The 21,167-nt window shown below is 37.9% G+C and overlaps 1 protein-coding gene across 2 annotated transcripts; it reads right to left on the minus strand.

Moving 5' to 3' along the window:
* Window positions 1–857: 857 nt before the first annotated feature.
* On the minus strand, window positions 858–20,557 carry LOC311080550 (uncharacterized protein). Of its 2 annotated transcripts, XM_084110541.1 has the most exons (4): window positions 20,498–20,557; window positions 20,234–20,312; window positions 17,320–17,495; window positions 858–6,029 (listed from the first exon to the last, which is right to left on the minus strand). In XM_084110541.1, exons 3-4 carry the CDS (start codon window positions 17,432–17,434, stop codon window positions 3,109–3,111), a joined length of 3,036 nt encoding a protein of 1,011 aa, XP_083966667.1. In that variant the 5' UTR covers window positions 17,435–17,495; window positions 20,234–20,312; window positions 20,498–20,557; the 3' UTR covers window positions 858–3,108. The 2 variants fall into 2 exon arrangements, with proteins under 2 accessions (XP_083966667.1, XP_083966668.1); XM_084110542.1 differs by lacking the exon at window positions 20,234–20,312 and having other exon boundaries at window positions 20,498–20,543.
* Window positions 20,558–21,167: the final 610 nt, after the last annotated feature.

Consider the following 21,167-nt stretch of genomic DNA (forward strand, 5'->3'; position numbering starts at 1 on the left):
TATAATTTTAGTGTTCTTTTATATTTTCATTGGTTTTTATATTGAAAGCAATACTATTTAGTTAGTCTGTTATTTTGTGTAGCCAAGTCAACAAAATCAGTATTTTTTCTGATTTGTTCAATGTATGGATCTGTTTTGAATTTTTTTTTTCCGTTGCTATGGCCGGGTATCACTAACTACATTTCCATTACATATTTGCGCAAAATGTTTGCGATATTTTCGAAATGTCGATAAAAAACTATTGCGAAATGACAGTGTTTCCATTAACTGATGTTATGCGACTAAAATGTAAATCGCGATAAGTCATTTAAAAAATCATGGCAACGGATTTTGGTTGGTTTACATATATGCCAGTAACTACCCATTATTTTTAATAGAAGGAGTTGTAGGCATGTACGTGTTATCCAATCATTAATGCCAAGGAAATCCCTTATACTGGGAGAGGCACATATTTTGTGAGAGGTGTTTCTGGGTGTTTCTCCCTAATTTCTGCTTCAAGGTCTTGATAAATTGTGGCATTTCTTTTTTGTTTAGAGTCCAGTATTCCCGTAATACTTTGGCCTTGTATGAGTTTAATGAAGAACACGGTCTGGTCTTCTGTCCAAACATACAGTGCCATCTACGTCAGGTGACCTGTTGTTGTGTTTCTATACCGCTGTAACGTCAGAATCTTTCTACGACCTTCCCATAACCTATTACAATCATAGATTGTCCTTACCTGCAGGTTAAAGATGCTAGAAATGGTTTCAATGATTTCTTCGGCGGTGTCCGATCCAGTTCAGTCCTGGGTCCGTTTCACTGGGCTTTTGCTTAGTATTAATACCTAAACTACAACAAAGTAAAGATACTTCTAGGGAAAAAATCACTCTGAGACTTATTTTAAAAGTTTTTCGAATCACCAAAAATGGTTTCGTTTTACTTAAAAAAAAGGTTTCAGAATAATACAAAGACAATAAATTCAAATAGCGTATAGGTCTTCTGTTGAAGTGATCTTTAACAGACATCTTGCAGACGTATCTGTGCTATCTGGGTAATATTAGACTTTTACTCAAAGCTCACTTTAAACCACCAACTTTCGATCGCGAACTAATGCGGATTTTAGTCATATGTTGTTAAAATGTTATATTTGGCATTTTGTATGGAGCTAATAACTACACCTTCTAAGCATGTATAATGTAAACATTCTTTATTCATATGAATATACCCCAAATCGCATGAAAATTACACAAACCATATACCATCGTAATCGTATGTTTATTAGCTTCTTGTTTCTTATGTAGAAAGGTTTCTTTGGGTTTGTTCTTCATGGAGCTGCAAAGGAGGAAGTGTACATGACAGCGTCATGCAGAAGGGCTGGAATATAGTCATGTAAGATGATTGACAGCTCTACAACAAATGAGAGAGCGCTGAGATCATATCTGACACAAACCAGGAACAGGAGAGACAGTGCTGTGTACGCTGTTTTAACTCTAAAGTGAAATTAGGGCTGGGCGATATGGCCCAAAAAATTTTTTACGATAATTTTTTTTATATCAGTCGATATCGATAATTATCACGATAAAAGTCAAATCTTTATTTCTTTCAAGTTTATAGGCAGATTTTTGCTCCTAAGTGAAAGTTGTAGAAACCAGAGCGTTAACTGTGGTTTTAAACTACTCTTTATTGTCAGAACATATCATGACAAACACTTGCCAAACAGGTGAACATTTCACAAATCTGAGGTAGAACATTCAAACATTTGTCATTTTTCCTAAACAAAATAAATATATTGGACAATTTCTTAGTTTCTGCATGTGCAATTTTTTTTTTTTTTTTTTTGTAAAATGTAATATTCTGACTGTTTGGGTTTTATTAAACTTAACCATTGGTCATCCAGTATCATGCATTTAGATCATGACAACCACAGATGAAACCAGGCATAGCCTCTCACTATCATGGAAAAATGTAGCCTAACTTTATGGTTATGGTAGCCTATTTGTATGAAAAACAGTAGCCTAAATACATTATTAAATACTGTAATTATATTCCATTAGTCCTTTAATACATTGTCTACATTAATAATATAATATAATTCAATATGTATATCCCACATTTCATGGTGCAGTTAATATTACTAGGCTAACGTACAGTAAATCCATGGTAAATGATGGGAATTTGTAGACGGAAAAGCCTTCTGACTGTATCGCTGCGCACAGTGTTTCTCCTGTTTGTCAGCGGTTTCATCTGCCTTTAAACTGGTTTAAATCACTGAGACATTTGTGTTCCTCGCTGGATTCAAGCGCTTCTCACTGGATTTCGTGAGAGAGAGAGAGAGAGAGAGAGAGAGATCGATCAGAGTAAACGCATCTGCTCTAGTGAGCTCGCGCTCGCATAGACAGTATATAAACGTGCTCACGCTGCCGTTTGGACTTTGAGCCGAGCGGATAAATGGTCCGTGTGGCGCGCGGTTCAAATGATTTTCTTTCCGCTTTTGGTGCATAAACATTATAGAACATTTATCGACCTCTTGATATCGTTTTATCGAGAAAAATTATATCGCGATAATTATCGTTATCGTTTTATCACCCAGCCCTAAGTGAAATTAATAGAAATGGTATTCTGTATGACAAAATATTTTCCAAACAAAAATAAATATTTCTCCAAATTTGCGCACTTTTGTACTAAGAGCCCTAACGGACGTTGTTCATTGAAGCTAGGTTAACACAAATAAACTGGAGCAGACATAAGTGAATATGAAATAACTGAATTATTCTATTCAAAGTATAAAAAATTACAGATAGTATTTGTTGTTACAGAAAAAATTCTGCACTCCTGACAGAAATTAAGAAATGAATGTCACTGCAACAGTTTTTTCATAATATTTTTAAAATATCTAAAGTCTTTAATCTTTCTAATGATACTCAATTTGCCCAGATCAAGTAAGAGTCTGATGTTTTAACGTGAGGTGAATGTTAAACAAAAATCTGGGGACATCTGTGATCTTTGAACCTAAAGGGGTTAAGAACTCCTTTCCAGTTGAAACTTCCACCAGTTCTTCAACAATGTTGGCAGGTAAAATGCTTCTCTCCAGTGTGAAATATCATGTAAACTTCAAGGCTTGCATGTTGATCAAAACTCTTTGTTTCTAGTGTGAATTTTCATGTGGTATTTAAGGTTTCCTTTTCGGTTGAAACTCTTTCCACACTGTTGGCAGGTAAAAGGGCTCTCTCCACTGTGAATTCTCATGTGAACCTTAAAGTTTCCATGTTGATCGAATCTCTTTCCACACTGAGGGCATTTGTAAGGCTTCTCCCCAGTGTGAATTCTCATGTGGACTTTAAGGTTTCCATGTTGATCGAAACTCTTTCCACACTGAGGGCATGAATAAGGTTTCTCTCCGGAGTGAATTCTCATGTGCCTGTTAAGGATTCCTTTTTGAGTGAAACTTTTTCCGCACTGTTGGCAGTTGAAAGGGCTCTCTCTGGTGTGAACTTTCATGTGGTAATTAAGGTTTCCTTTTCGGTTGAAACTTTTTCCACACTGTTCACAGGTATAAGGCTTCTCTCCCGTGTGAGTTCTCATGTGAACTTTAAGGTTTCCATGTTGATAGAAACTCTTTCCACACTGTGAGCATTTATAAGGCTTCTCTCCAGTGTGAAGTCTCATGTGGACTTTAAGGTTTCCATGTTGATAGAAACTCTTTCCGCACTGAGGGCATTTGTAAGGCTTCTCTCCAGTGTGAAGTTTAATGTGCCTGTTAAGGCTTCCTATTTGAGTGAAACTTATTCCACACTGTTGGCAGGTGAAAGGGCTCTCTCCAGTGTGAACTTTCATGTGGTAATTAAGGTTTGCTTTTCGTTTGAAACTTTTCCCACACTGTTCACAGGTATAAGGCTTCTCTCCCGTGTGAATTTTCATGTGGACTTTAAGGTTTCCATGTTGATCAAATCTCTTTCCACACTGAGGGCATTTATAAGTCTTCTCCCCAGTGTGAATTCTCATGTGCCTGTTAAGGCTTCCTATTTGAGTGAAACTTATTCCACACTGTTGGCAGATGAAAGGTTTCTCTCCAGTGTGAACTTTCATGTGGTAATTAAGGTTTGCTTTTCGGTTGAAACTTTTTCCACACTGTTGGCATGTGTAAGGCTTCTCTCCAATGTGATTTCTCATGTGGACTTTAAGGTTTCCATGTTGATAGAAACTCCTTCCACACTGAGGGCATGAATAAGGTTTCTCTCCAGAGTGAATTCTCATGTGCCTGTTAAGGATTCCTTTTTGAGTGAAACTTTTTCCACACTGTTGGCAGGTGAAAGGGCTCTCTCTGGTGTGAACTTGAATTTCCGTGGGGACTTTATGGTTTCCATCTTGATTGACACTCTTTCCACTCTGATGTGATATGGAAAGCTTATCTCCCGTGTGAATTCTCATGTGGACTTTAAGGTTTGCATGTTGATAGAAACTCTTTCCACACTGAGGGCATACATAAGGTTTCTCTCCAGAGTGAATTCTCATGTGCCTGTTAAGGATTCCTTTTTGAGTGAAACTTTTTCCACACTGTTGGCAGGTGAAAGGGCTCTCTTTAGTGTGGACTTTATGGTTTTCATCTTGATTGACACTCTTTCCAGTCTGATGTGATATGGAAGGCTTCTCTCCCATGTGAATTCTCATGTGGTAATTAAGGTTTCCTTTTCGGTTGAAACTTTTTCCACACTGTTCACAGGTATAAGGCTTTTCTCCAGTGTGAATTTTCATGTGGACTTTAAGGTTTCCACGTTGATAGAAACTCATTCCGCACTGAGAGCATTTGTAAGGCTTCTCTCCAGTGTGAAGTCTCATGTGGACCTTAAGGTTTACATGTTGATAGAAACTCTTTCCACACTGAGGGCATTTGTAAGGTTTCTCTCCAGTGTGGAGTTTAATGTGCCTGTTAAGGCTTCCTATTTGAGTGAAACTCTTTCCACACTGTTGGCAGGTGAAAGGGCTCTCTCCAGTGTGAACTTTCATGTGGTAATTAAGGTTTCCTTTTCGGTTGAAACTTTTCCCACACTGTTGGCATGTGAAAGGCCTTTTTCCGGTGTGATTTCTCATGTGGACTTTAAGGTTTCCATGTTGATCAAATCTCTTTCCACACTCAGGGGATGTGTAAGGCTTCTCTTTAGTGTGCATTTTCATGTGGCTTTTAAGGTTTCCATGTTGGTAGAAACTCTTTCCACATTGAGAGCATGTGAAAGGTTTCTCTCCAGAATGAATTCTCATGTGGTAATTTAGGTTTCCTTTTCGGTTGAAACTTTTTCCACACTGTTTACAGGTAAAAGGCTTCTCTCCAGTGTGAGTTCTCAAGTGGACATTAAGGTTTCCACGATGATCAAATCTCTTTCCACACTGAGGGCATGAAAAAGATGTATCTTCAGTATGAATTCTCATGTGCCTGTTAAGGATTCCTTTTTGGCTGAAACCTATTCCACAATGTTGGCAGGTAAAAGGACTCTCTCCCACATTAATTTTCGTGTGGACTTTATGGTTTCCATCTTGATTGATACTCTTTCCACTCTGATGTGATATGGAAGGCTTCTCTCCCGTGTGAATTCTCATGTGATAATTAAGGTTTCCTTTTCTGTTGAACCTTTTTCCACACTGTTGGCAGGTAAAAGGGCTCTCTCCAGTGTGAATTCTCATGTGGACTTTAAAGTTTCCATGCTGATCAAATCTCTTTCCACACTGAGGGCATGTGTACGGCTTTTCTCCAGTGTGAATTCTCATGTGGATTTTAAGGTTTCCATGTTGATAGAAACTCTGTCCGCACTGAGGGCATGAATAAGGTTTCTCTCCGGAGTGAATTCTCATGTGCCTGTTAAGGCTTCCTATTTGAGTGAAACTTATTCCACACTGTTGGCAAGTAAAAGGGCTCTCTCCAGTGTGAACTTTCATGTGGTAATTAAGATTACTTTTTCGTTTGAAACTTTTCCCACACTGTTGGCAGGAGAAAGGCCTCTGATCTTTCTTTTCCATTTCATTCAGTTCTTCACTCTCCTCTTTCAGCGCCATAAGGTCTAAGGCAAAAAAAAAAGTAAATAAAAAAAACATCAAACCCATTTAGACATGTAAAACATCAAAACCAACAACATGTATCAGAGTGAGTGAAGCAGAAATATTTCCTGCAGACTGAAGATTCTCTCAAATATTGATTTATTGAAGTTGCGAAACTTATACATAGCCTAAATGCACAGTACAAACATCAAAGTTAAGAACGAAGGAGGAGAAGAAATCGAAAGGGAGTGTGGAGAAACTGAGTTTGCAAAGATTTATTTTAGTGCTATACTAACAGCAACGTTTGAAATACCGTTGCAGCGCTATACTGGTAACAAACATCCCGACATCCAGACTGATGAGAGTGCCGTGTAGACGAATATGTAAATATGTGCTGCATTCTTTCCTCTCAATAACAAAAATAAGAGTGGCGAGAAAACAGCAGTAAAGAAATCATTTGATCATAGTGTTGTGGATATACAGTATATTTGCATGAGCTCTGCAATTAGACATTATCCAGTCAAGTCACATCACGTTTATTTATATCCTACTACTTTTAAAAATATTGCTTTAAAGCCACAATATCATGACTGTTATCCATAGGCCCCCTGTAATTCAGACATTTATTCAAGAAAACAAAGATGCATAATAAAGAGAAATTTATTGTCAGTGCCAAATTTGAGTGAATGCTGTACTTCGGGTGAGCTGTACATGAGTGGAACATGAACGATCAAGTGGACAAACGGCTGCTTTTAAATGCTCATGTGCACTTTGTGAAGAGCACTCTTGGCATTCGTCTGTGTGCAATTTAGCGTTGAGTTCCCTCAAAAGGGAACCGGCTACACTGTGCTGACCATTGACGCTATGGGGAAGTTTCCACATAAACAGTCTCAGAAGCACATGTGAAATCACGCCAATTATGTTGGCTGCCGATAATGATATGGCGTGAAATGGTCTGTCACATGACTAAAATAGAGCCTGCATTGAATATCATTATCTTCGTTTCTAGGATAGCACTATATGTGAAATTGTCTGTCTTGTTTATTGATCGTTTGTCAAAAGAAAAAAAAGGTTGGAAAGATGGCAAGAAAAAAATTCAGGTTGGAAAGATAGTAAGCAAAATTTCAGTAAGTATGTGTCTCCAAGTCCGCTCTATATTACGGCTGGTGATTCACACAACTTTTGTGTTGTTTGTTTGCGGAGCATGCACAGTCAACACTCAAGTGGGCCGTCTACATGCATTGCGAGCTTTTGTTTTTGTAGAACTGCTTATAGCTAAATTTAACTTATTTAAAATTGAAAAGATTCACACTGTTAAGGTGGTCACACACCAGACGAGAAGCACCGCACCATCGTACACCAGAGTCATCCTTTTCATTAACACTATGCTACTCCACGGTATTTAACTAACTCTAAAGTGTGTTGTGACTAGACATGTGCCGGTATTCGTATTCGCTAATGCGATAAATCGTGGTAATGAATATGCACGATATTGTTATCGCGGGCACTTCAAAATACCGTGAAAAATAATAGATCCGAATTTAGATTTTTAGAACGCGCATTATAGCTTATTTTCCATCAACGGCTTAAACAAACACTGCGTATATGCTGCGCGAAACACGTGCGCACTCTGATGTAAACAATCGCCACGTGTATAAGCATGCGGCCGGTGCGCACTTCTAGTCTAATGTAAACAGTCCTCACATGGAGAAGCAGCATGGTGGAAGGAGGAACGCCGCCGCCTACATTCTATGGCTGCCGCCGATCTATCCGGATCCATCCCGCTTCTAAAAGCAGAGCTGCCAACTCTACGCATTCAGCGCGAGACTCTTCACACGCTCACGCCACACATCTGTTTTCTCACGCAGAGAAAAATCGCGGAGCAAAGAGGACACGAAGACCGTCAAACAAGACAGAGCAGGTTACTTTTGATATGAAACAGGAGAACAATTGTGTCACAGAACGTTACATTTAAACCATTTAATGACCAGCGGCATATTAGATGACTAAAACAAATAGATAAAGAGGAGTATTTTGCTGAATACATGTGCACTGCACTTTTTTAAATATTTATTATATTTTTACTTGTGTCATTACATAATTGTTATTATAATGAAAACCTCATTATATCTGATTTAATTAGTTATTTGTAACCTTTAATAATACCAGCTGATAGGGCTCTATAAGGTTACATAGCATTAGGAAGGCTACAGTAGATAGCCCACGTTATTTTTTTCTCATGAAAAAAATTACATGTGGGCTATCTACTGTAGCCTTCCTAATATTTATCCAAAATTAGTCAATATGGAATCAAGATTTAAATCAAATCCCAAGTATTGAATTGAAATCGTTAAATTTGTGTTACACAATACAAACAGTAGCCTACCAGTCATTGTACCATGTAATCATTGTAACATGTTGTCGCTAAACTTAATAAAATTCAGTTTAGTTACCAAATGTTTTGACAATCACAATTACACCTTGTGATGCAAGTTTTATTTATTTTTTTTACATCCCCCCCCCAATCCATCTGTTTCTCATGTGCAATTAAAATATCGTTATAATACCGTATACCGTGATAAAAGATCACTCAATTAATCGCAGCATGAAAATGTGATACCGGCACATGCCTAGTTGTGACCTGGTACCTCCAGTAGATGGCAGCACATAGCAGGGAAACATATACTTTTACACTCAGGTTAGTGTACGGGGGAAAAAAACATGGAAAAACAAAAGATTAATGGCAAAATGAAAGATTAGAAATGGCTATGTTTATTAGGCTTAGATACATTTTTCCTGTATAGCCTATTTTATAGTCACATGGTGACGTAGCTACGCCGCTGAAGTAATGGCTGGACTTCAAACAAGACATTTCAGAAAGGTGTTCTCTGTTAGAGATTAACTCCCTTTGGGGTGGACTTTGTACTTTGTAAATGCAGATTGTTTACATTAATGATGGGTCATTAAAGGTCCCATGACATGAAATTTCCACTTTCTGAGGTTTTTTAACATTAATATGAGTTCCCCTAGCCTGTATATGGTCCCAAAGTTTCTAGAAATTTTAATTGGTGTAAATCAAGCTTTTGCTATTTTTCACTGCCTTTGAGAAAATGGAGGCTCATACGCGCTGATCTTGAATCTCCTCCTTATGACGTTACAAGGAGAAATGTTACCTCCCCTTTCTCTGCTTTGCCCACCCAGAGAATATTTCTCGCCCATGAGAAAATGAGCTAGGAAGTAGGAACGCGTGCGATTTTAGTTTGTCCGCGAGAGATATCATGGCTTTTGAGCGAGCAAAGCATAATAATTGCTCAATAATTGGATGTACAAATGAACACCGAAGGGTACACACAGCTACACACCTCGGACAAGCAAGTCAACAAATGATATATAAGTGTTGCTTTACTGTTTATGGTTACCTAGCTTCTTACACGTAGAATGTGGCTGTCACATTAGCTATGCAGTTACTTGCGCTAATGTAAAGGTAGACAGCATCAAGTTACACATACTGTAACGCGAGTGTTGTACATTTCTTTGTTATTTGGATAACCGTTTTCCTGTTGGTTATATGGCGCGTGCGATATCCGCATTTCAAGATCGCAGAGCTTGATGTAATTGTAATAAGATAAATTACAGACGTTACAGATCTCTCATGAAAAGGCAACAGTAGGTTCACGTTAGCTACATGATAATAACTGTAAACCATCCGAATGAAGTACCGTATCCAGACATAATATTTTAAACTAACCATTCGGAAACGTCCTGCTGGAGCCGCTGAGTTGCAACTTCTTCATCCGTTGCTTCTCCATCTGGATCAGATTCTGGGTCAAACTGAAATGCTTGAACGACTGCATGTCTTCGTGCCATTGCAATATATCCAACATAAACAAACATGCATGGTACCGTTGTGCAAGATGGTCAAGGCCACACCCACCCTCCACCTTGCGCCGCCTTTCTCCTCCTCATTAGCATTTAAAGCTACAGACACCGAAACGGCCCGTCTGAAGGAAGCTCATTCTGGGACTGGCTTGTAGTGGCTATAATTCTGTACCGAGGCTGAATTTTTGGAAAGAGATTTCAGATACAGTACTAGGGACTAGAGATGCACCGATTGATCGGCTGGTGACCGGAATTGGCCGATTTTCACGTGATCGGCCGTGACCGGCGACCGGCCGGTCAGTCTGACAAATGCCGATGTTATGCCGGTCAAATGCACTCGGGCGCCGCATGAATAACATCGTGCAACATCAGCATCACACGTGCACACGGAACTCACATGTAGGAATTAAACCTCGTGAATAACGTCCGTTCAGACCGCAAGCGCGTATTTTTTTCGGCGTGCATGTTAATCAATGAGTGCATTCACAACGGGAGCAGGAGCGTCAAGCAGGAGCGTCGCGAGCATGGTCTCGAGCAGTGAAGCGCGTGTTTCGGCGCCGAGTCTATTTGCTGCACTGCTCACGCTCAATTAAAGGGAAAGCACACTTTTGATGGACAAAATAGCCTAAACAGGGTTTCACAAAAAAGTGCCCAAGATGCACAGAATTTGCCTGTTTTAACAAGAACTGGAGTAGGCTATGTCAGAAAAGAAAACGAAGACTAATATTTATAGAAAATGTACCCATTTAAACTTGTTTTATTATTCAGTTTGTACAAGTGATTGCAATAGGCCTGTGTGTGTGTGCTTTGAGAAATATCTTTATACTGCAAGGCTATATTTATTTTATTTTTTATTTATATATTATTTTATTGCCATTCTCTGTTTTCATACAGATGTTTAGTTTGCTAAATACATATAAAAAATTATTGGATATTGAATGTGAAAAGGAAATGGTTCTTCCATAACACTGCACTTTAGATGTGTGTGAATTACCCACACCTGGTAATTATCTGTTAAAAAAAATATGTACTATGCAAATTGTAAAATGTTCTATTACAGAAAAGATATAAAATAAATATTCGTGTGTGCTGTAAAGTGGTTAGAAAAAATGAAATCGGAATCGGCTAAAATCGGTATCGGCAGGTCAAACTTAATCGGCCCAGAAAATTGTAATCGGTGCATCTCTACTAGGGACCACTAAGGCCTATATTAAAGCCTACAAAAAGTAGCATGTCATGGGACCTTTAACAAATCGTTCATTTTGTCTCTCATGTGACAAATCAATGAAAGACTCCGGAGGTAAAGTAATCATTTATGTTCCTTTCAACATATCTTTGGGTAAGAGGACGTGTTCAGGGAATTTGGCTGTTGAAAATATAACATTTAAGGCCACTAAAAGAATGAAATTACTTGAATAAACATTAGTTTATTTTGATGAATGAGAGTAAAATGAGCTGATATTTCAATCACTGATTTACATGCACAAACAAATATATTATGCACTAGAGGAAAGGTAAAATGAAGAAAAGAATAATAATTCTAGGTCCCATTTAATGTGAAGAATATCTCATCCTAGATCAACTTCTGATGCTACATTTACAACTACTACATCTACACTAATCTGAATACACTTGAAAACACCGTCCGTCCACATTGAGACTGCGGTTTTCTCCTGTGAAAAGTAATACGAGTATAGTAAATAGTATGAGTAAGTTAAATAGTAAAGTAGTATGAGTGAGGCATTTGAAAACGATTACACATTTAGTCATGTGACGCCTATCATACCCATTAGGGCCCTCTATGTGCAAGAAGTAAAAATAAAGGTGGAGCGGGTAATGAATTATATTTCTTGTAAATACTTTCCAGCATTTCAGTAATAAAAAAGTACATCTTTAAAATTACAGTTAAGCGCAACAGTTATTGTACGTATGGTGATCGGCAGAGATCAAAATGGATTTAAACTGTGAATTTTGAAGTGATCTCTTCTTGTACACACAGCGATGTGGATTCGGACGGCAATTAAATCACCACACAACCTTGTGTTTTTCCCAAAAAAATTATGTGGGTGCTGGGAGAAAAACACTAATATTCTGGATTTGGACGGCAATAAAATCACATTAGTTAATAAAATCAAGAAAATACCTTACGACCCCATGAGGAACAATTACCGTCTGAATAGGGCTACTGACTGCACATATTTGGGTTCGGTGTAAGCACTGAAAACATATCACAATATAGTGCAGATCAAATACATTATGAAACATTCCAAATATCTTGAAACTTGCATTTTCCAGGCGGTTTTAGCCTATTTTTGCAATGTTTCACGATGTGTCTGTGAAATGTTAAAGGTACCATCGTAGTAGTTTTGTGCGCGCATGAAGTCATGGCAACGTACAACACAAAGCACCTCACGTGGGAAACACTTAACGTAATGCATAAATGCGCGTAACTTAGGTAAATCAAGCAAGCTAGTATACACGGGTTTCTTGTATACAAACAATACCGGATGCATGCGCATCCAGGAGGCAGAAAACCGCTATCTGTTATGCCGAGTTCTGTAAAAGAACATTGTAATTGACGTAGATTTCGCATTGTTTGTAATTTCTTGTTGACTCAATAATAAACTGCAATTTCAGAGTTGGATCTGTTTGTTTGTGTTTCATATTAACATTATGTAAAACGTCCAACTGTTTACGAATCAAAATCCGGACATACTGTGATGCATGTATGAATTATCATGTTAGACTAAGTTAGTAATGTAGTAATGTAATAGCCAATGTTAGCAGTGCAGAATCTATAGAGCCCGACTTTGCTTTTATTTAAGTTAACCTTGTTTACGTTACTTTACGACCTGCAACATTTCATGACTGCACACATAACGTTACTTTACTGTAAATCAAAGATTTGACGATGGATTATGTGGGAAGCCTTAGTACCTCCGACCGTGGCGATTATATTAAAAAATGTACTCTCAGCAATGGTGAGATCTTGCCAGATCCCTACACAATACATGACGATCTTTGGATTGTGGATGACAAGAAGTTGCCAGCAATTGTATGACCTGATATATATAATTATCTTATTCAGACACCAAGTGTGTATACAAGAGAAATGATTAGAGCATACAAATCCCTTGATGGTACAATTGACCACGCAACAACTCCTTGGCATTTTGACTTAGCGACAACAACACCACTATGCTAAACCCTTTACACCGGTACGAAGACCGCGGGTCTTTTCTGCCTCCTGGTTGCGTGCGCAAGCAGTGATGACATCGCCGAGAAATCCATGTATGCATAGGCCACAAAGTGTTGGTGTAATAACACATTAGTGGACTGGAGGGAATAATATGGCATTTTTTCCAGAAAACTTATTGCACAAAATAAGACTTTCAAGGACCTGTATCTATGAATTTTCATAAACTTTCCAGGGCATTGAAAAAAATAATTCAGATTCACAAACTTTCAAGGATTTCAAGGACACGTGGGAGCCCTGTACAATACTTTACTTTATACTACAGGGTTGTTGAATGCTTGTTTCTGATTGGTTGACGAACATTCTAAGTTGTGCAATTATTTTCAGGGAAACGCACGGCTAAAGTACTTCCAGGAAGGTTTGACCGCATTACAGTTCCATATCACTTCGCGTAGTCAACTGTATTAACGGAAAATAGGATACAATTCATAACAAGAAAAAACGAACATCTTGGAAACATGCTTTTGCACATCAGCAGGGCAGTCGGGTTATCCATAAGATACACCAACCATTCACTAAGAAGCACTGCAGTTCAAATGCTGTCAGAAGCAGGGCTGGAGAGCAGGCAGATCATGTCTGTCACAGGGCACAAGTGTGAAACAAGCCTGAGAAGCTACTGGGCACCTTCCGCTACAGAAAGAAAGAAATGGAGCTTGATCCTCTCAGGAAACAAAAGTACAAACGAAAATCAAGCCAAGGATCAACAGGAAAAAAAAACCTCTGCTAGCATGCAGCCCCATGCGCTTGATCTGCCATTTTCGGTGTCTAACTTCACAATAAATGGAAATGTGCAGTTTAATTTTAATAAATAAAGTATATAGTCCTATCTATAATCAATAGAAAATTGAAATGAATATACATAAATCGATAGTCCTGCTGCACAGGTTTTCGTTACAGCCTACTGTCAATAATAGAAAAATAAAATTAATGAATGAATTAAAACAAATGAATTACAGGGGTGCAAACAGCGCGCTTTTCGGCGCCTCCCGCTTTTTTCACGTCAGTTTGGGTGACTTGTGTGAATCGTGCAGATCCGAAGAGTTTTTTTTTTAAGGAGGGGGGGGGGGTGGTTTGAGAGGGTCTGATAATAATTTAACCAACAGTAATTCTGGATTGCGTCCACCAACAAGTAAATAGGAAATAAGCGAATCAGAACACTGCGCGCCAAACCAGCAGTATGTGCGCAAGCGTGAACCACTAGTGTTTCTGTCTCACTCTCACTCTGGAAGTCTGGATCTGCCACTACATCACATTTCTCTCTGCGTGGCGTGGAGTGTCCGTTTTTATGTCGGCTCTCATGTTAACTGGTTAGAGCTTGTGTTAGAGCACAATGCCTGCGTGACACACACACTTCTCGAGCCGCGCCGAAATCGCGTGCTAGAAATAGAACCGCAACCGACTCCTATTTTTCACGTGACACGCAAGAGTGTTGGAAGTTTTCAGACAAAATAGAAGGCGCAAATACATATTAATAAATTACATTTTGATGCTTGAAAGTCTCTCGGTTTTTGACAAATGCATATATAATTGTAATTTAAAAAATAGGCCTAATTATCGATTTTCAAATATTGCCCCTGTCAATAGGCCTACAGAACGAAATATTCTGTAGCCTATTTTGCCGTCAATACTGCCGACGTTGTCTTTGCTGTATCAGGCTATATATATTATGTTTAACATCCAAATGTAGATGGTCTGTCGGCGCACAGAGCCACGCAGTCGCAGACAGCACGTGAAGTTCGTGAACACCGAATTCCCTTTTCTTTCTTATCTATTTGTGTTTGAACAGACATGTGCACGAAAAAATAAGCCAGTGTCCATCTCAACGAGTTTCCCCGTAAACGCAGTCAAAATAAAACGGATGCGTGTCATTACCGGTATTAGATACGTGCATTCGTCTTAAAGGGACAGCACCCAATATACCTGCAGCTGTTTGTGTCACCAAAGTTAATCAAACAACAAAAGAGAAAGAGAAAAATCACGTTTTGTCAAAAGATAAACTGTATTAATACTTAATACAGTTAATTTACCTGAAAAACATAAAGCACTGCTTTATTTCTCGTGTATTTGTGTTTTATTGTATTTATATTTTTATTTTGTTTATTAGTTTCTATGCAAATGCACTAGGCCTACCCTACACAATTACCCCAATCATCCTAGAATTATTAATTCTTTACAAAAAGAGCTATTCAAATCATCAGGTGAAATTGTTTTCAGGAAGTAGCAGTAAAGCAAGAAGTAGTGCAAGATAGTTTTTCTAAATTTCATTTGACTCTATGTGCCTAGGGGTGGGTTGGGGATGGTGGCAATGTAGTATCTGGATATTTGCCGCCGGACGAGGGCTTCGATTACCTCTCTCTTTTTTGACCATACATGTGTTTGCACCCCTGGAATTAATAAATTAATTAAATAATGTTGACGCACATGCTTTTCTGTCTCATTATTGCAACCTCTCTCTGTCTATCTAATAACTGCACTAATAACTGCATTAGTCTGCTATCAGTGGCTCAAACCTCTGTTACTAACTCTTAAATGACGTTTTGGAATTAGCAACGAAGGCATGGGAATTGATGCGTAAGAAATAAGTCCTACATACAAAAGCGTTTTAATGACAAAAACTTGACAAACGTCTTGAAATACATCATCTGATCAATGTTTCGAGGTGTGGTAACTGTAGTATAGGTGGAATAATTGATGACAGGCCGTTGAATTATTAGAAAAATAATGCACACCCGAGGTGGTAATGGTAATTTTCTAATAATTCAACATATTGACGACGTGCGTTAATTCAACGGCCTGTCGTCAATTATTCCTTACCTATAAGCTTCAATGAAATATATCAATGAGAATATATGTTAAAGTTTCTAAAAGAGTGGTTGCTGACGGTGATGTGTAATGATACATAGAACCGTTGGGTGAAGCGATAGTAGCCGTGTTTTAGCCGTGTTGAATAAAACACAGCTATTAAACCAATCAGAATCAAGGACTGGAACTAACGTTTGATAACTTTTAATATTGCTTGATTGAATATTTCCTGCTTTTATTTGGAGTTTAATGTTAATATTTAAAATTAGTAAAAAGTGATTAAAAAAAGTGCTCGAAACGGCTCTGGCAGGTTAATAAAGGTCTTCTGAAGGGAAGCAATTCAAGTGTTACTCTTTTGGCTTAGGTCTACTTGCATACGGCCGTCTGCCGGAAGCTAGTTATTTTAGTCAATAAAGTTTTAAATATGGATATTTTTTTCACATGAACGCATCGCTTCACTGTAGACCTTTATTAACCCCTCAGAGTTGTTTCGAGCACTTTTATCATGGATGGATGTGCTTTGATGGACTTAAAAATGGAAAAAAATATACCCATTGCCACCCATTATAAAGTATGGAGAGTCAGGACATTTTTTAATATAACTCCGATTGTATTTGTCTGAAAGAAGGATGTCATATACACCTAGGATGGTTTCAGGGTGAGTAAATCATGGGCTATTTTAAATTTTTGGGTGACCTATTCCTTTAAAGGCAGCATTAGTATTTTTCTGGTCAGCATGTCTGTCCACATGAGGGACCTGCTCCGTGTCAAATAAAACCGCTTTAAAGGTGCAGTCTGCAATCTCCCAAAATCGTTGTTGACGAATGTTGATATTTGAAATCAATCCAAACAAACCCACTCTTCTCTTCATTGCTCCGTCTCCAAAATTCACTAACACTTTATCACCCGCAGAAACAATGCAACTTCAGCGCCCGTTTTCAGCCCTTCTAGTGTAGGTCTCTCTGGCGCTGGAAAGCTTTATATTATATTTAAATATATAATTCTATATTGGATAAAGCTTTAAAATTAACGTGGGTCCTAGAGCTCTTGCCTGATTATAACCCATCGTTTTTCAGTGATATTCCTCTGAGATATTCTCTTTTGTATTGTCTCTCATCTCACTTTCAACAGTCGGTCTTCAAATTTCCCCCTTGCTTGTTCTCTCTCCTCAACCATCATACGATAATGCTGATTGGCTACATGTTTGTTGTGGTGCTCGGTATGAAAACTTTTCAACAGCGTTTTTGAAAAATCAATTATTGCACCTTTAATTAGGACACTCATATGACATTCAAAAAATTATAATTAATTTCTGTAGAGCTGGACCGTTTAATAAGGATCAAAGGACTGAGTTAAACTTTGAGAATGAAACCAACCTGTTTGTTCCTCAGTATCTTCTTGTTTCAAACTGAATACTTCTTCAATCTTCACGTCTTCACTCTCCTCTTTAATAACCGCCACGTCTTCACTCTCCACTTTAATAAACGCCATCTTTATAATAGTGTCACGTGGATCTCAGTCGCTTTACCAGGAGTTTTTCTTTGTGTTTGTCCTGTTTAAGATGAGAAAATTAACAGAAGAAAAAAAATCCACACCAAGCGTCCCAATCAGCTCTCTAGTTCAGTAGTCCTTAAATGAACTGATTAGACAAAAAAAAAAAAACACTCAAAACTAGGACTAGCCTACAATTTCATAAAATAAGGCAAATTTAGGCCACTTATTATTTAGTTATGCTTAACATTAGATATTTAAAGATGTGTAGATTACATTTATTAGATCACATTTGAAGTTGGTTTGTTAAAGGGGTCATATGTTGCTATTTTCAAAGATCATTATTTTGTGTATTTGGTGTAATAGAATATGTTGCCGTGTTTAATGTTAAAAAAACCAAAACATTTCATTTACTGTGCATTATTGTAGCTCCTCTATGCCCCATCTTTCTAAAACGCGCCAAATTCTACAAAGCTCCTCCTTCCGAAATGCGTAGTGTGCTCTGATTGGCCAGCTGACCCAGTGCGTGGGATTGGACGAACACCTCAAGCGTGTGTTGGAAATGTTATGCCCATTACCCTAATCGCAAGCTTCAGCTTCCAAAGCAATTATAAAGACAGTTAATCATGTCATCAGTTTTACCATAAGTTCTAGCCCGAGTCGGATTCTGAAAATGCAGATTACCAAGCCGAAGCCGATCAATCAGTTTGTCATTTATTCAACAAGTTATAAACAGAGAATAGAGGATACTATGTTTGTACACATAAATCCATCTCTGCACTTTTGATCGCAAAAACAACAAACAATATACTTGCATGCTAGCGCCAGATTGCCCTAGCAAAGTTGGAATTATCCCTTTTTTGTTCTTTTTTTTTTTAGCTATAGCCTTTGTGCACAGCCGGTCTTTTACTTTCCGAGGTTCAGAAAAATACGCTGCACACACACGAACATTTAGGTTTGTACTGTTCTGGATATACTAGCTTATGGCAGACGGCCATACGCAAGTTGACTTGCGCCAAAAGAGCAAACCCTTGAACTTGACGCACAACATATTGACGAACGCGGTTGTCCAGTCCTGTTTGTTTGAACCGCGAGAGGCGTCAATTGCCATCATTACATTGTGTGTCAAGTTCAAGGGTTACTCTTTTGGCGTAAATCGATGCGTATTTTAGTTGATAAAGTTTTAAATATGGATATTTATCTTACACGAATACATCGCTTCACTTCAGAAGGCCTTTATTAACCGACTGAGATGCATGGAGCACTTTAATAATGAATAGATGCGCTTTGATGGACTACCAAAGACATACAGCCATTCACTGCATTATGAAGCTTGGAAGAGCCAGGACATTTTTTAATATAACTCTGATTGTAGGCTATTCGTCTGAAAGAAGGATGTCATGTACACCTAGGGTGCCTTAAGGATGAGTAAATAATGGGCTAATTTTTCACCCATTTTTGGGTAAACTAACCCTTTAAGAGGCCTTTAACCCTTTAGTTCGTTGAGTTAGTTTCTTAAGTAAATATATAGGCAATAATTATTGGGTAAAAACATTTTAAAAATGGTGGGTGCTGGTGTTTCACGTATGTTCGGCCAATCAGCGAACACTAACGTCACGGATAGTTCCTATAGTGCTGGTTTAGACCCTACTCTAGGGTGACCATATTCCAGGACATGTCCGGCCGGGGTTTCGAGATCGCCCAAAATATCCGGGATACGGCTTTTGCTTTATCGTCGCCATTCATTTTGTTTACATGCACAACTTTTGATTCAGTAGGACTGAATTAATTCCGATTGGTGAATCTGAATGTAGTGTTTACATGAACGTTAAACAAGTGATCGGCTGATGTGCGTTTTAGCATTGCTAAGAAAATTCCTGTGTTTTCGTCTCGATCGGGATCCGTGTGAAGCAGAATGCATGACCTGCAAAGCTGGCACGTACGTGTCAGTGTCAAATAATGTAAACATAATGAATGGTGACTGTAGAAAGCAAAAGCCGAATCCCGGGCATTTTGGGCGATCTCGAAATCCTGGCCAAACATGTCCTGGTTAAACAGGACGTATGGTCACCCTACCCTACTCTGAAGTAGAAGCTAAATTAGTACCTCCAAAAGGAGTTCCTAGATCTAAAATCGTTCCGAGTTCCTGCGGTGTGAACACGCCAAATTCCAGGTACTTTCACCAATAGTTCTAGAAACTATGAAAAGGTTCCTCCGATGAGAAAGCCCCTTAAGTTACTGTCCGGGCTATTAAAAAGAAAAGCTGAACATTAGTTCACAAATAATGTATATTGTTTAAATTGTTACTGCCTTTTTGTACTTATTTTGGAATAAATGTTAAAATGTGTAAAAATACTAACTTGTTGAAATGTATAGGCTACTTGGTTTTAATAAATAGTAGAACATTACATAATTATTGCAAAAAAATGAAATAATTGTTTTTGGTTTCACTTTTTAATGCAATTTATTTACCCAGAAGAATTAAGTGTAGTGGATGTAAATTTACATTTGATATAGGCTACAGTATAAAAATGTGAGAACTTTATTGCCTCCTCATTTTAAAACACCACCACTGGTTTAAACATGCAAGTTTTGATTATATTCTAGATACACAATGTGATTTGTATGTGTATGCTATATGCATTTTAAATGTGAAAGTACAGCAAATTACAATATTCATGTTATAAATGTGTGACCGCGTCGCAATGTATGCCAAATGAGCGATTAATGTCAGTGCAGTTCATTTCAACGGCCCTATCCCGAGCTCAGGGAGTAGTGAACACTGCATAGGGAACTCACCTTTAGTTCACGTTCAGTTTTGAAAAGCTCCGTTTCTGCTTCTCTGCTTGGCAGTGGCCGAAATTGCTTTTACTATAAACTGATTCACGATATAGGGAACAAAACGAGACGCAACGTTTTGTGAATGCACTGTGTTCATAAATGAAACCATCACAATGTTATATGAAATTATAGGTAATTCACTTTGCATTCCTTGTAAAAACTATACGACCGATTGAACTGTGTGTATGGATTTAAACACCTTAAATGCTTAAAAATACAAACCTCAATACAGTCGTATCACAACAGATGCATGGTCGCGGCGCCTCCTAATGACGTCACATCACCGACCAAAATAAAAGTCCTGTCCTGACCTGGTCTAAAATCTAAAAATCACAGATTAATCGATGTACATACAAAATGTACAAAACTTGTATATCTTATATAAATATAAATGTATATATTAATCTTTTGCTCACCAAGGCTGCATTTATTTTATCCAAAATACACCAAAAATAGTAATCTTGTGAAATATTTTTACAATTTAAAATAACTGTTTTCTATTTTAATATTATTATAAAATGCATTTATTCCTCTGATGGCAAAGCTGAATTTTTAGCATCATCAATCTTCAGTGTCACATGATCCTTCAGAAATCATTTTAATGTGCTGATTTGCTGCTCAATAAACATTTATTATAATGATCATGTATAATGTTAAAAAAGATTCACTTCATGGATGTGCAGCCAACAAATCTGCAGCTACTGTGTAATGCCATCATGTCAATATGGACCAACATCTCTGAGGAATGTCTCCAGCACCGTGTTGAAGTTATGCCATGAAGAAATAAAGGGGTCATATGATGGTTCTAAAAAGAACATTATTTTTGTGTATTTGGTGTTTACGCAGTTTTAGAAAAAAAAAAAAAAATCATTATTTTACACATACTGTACAT

This window comes from Abramis brama (genome assembly GCF_963993115.1).
Source record: "Abramis brama genome assembly, chromosome: 4".
Lineage (NCBI taxonomy): Eukaryota > Metazoa > Chordata > Actinopteri > Cypriniformes > Leuciscidae > Abramis > Abramis brama.

Bases quoted from the DNA above. Each gene is read 5' to 3' on its own strand.
- LOC311080550 (XM_084110541.1), bottom strand. From the start codon at position 17,434: ATGGCGTTTATTAAAGTGGAGAGTGAAGACGTGGCGGTTATTAAAGAG. The intron at 6,030-17,319 runs GTTGGTTTCATT...TTTTTGCCTTAG, and splicing joins AGATACTGAGGAACAAACAG to ACCTTATGGCGCTGAAAGAG.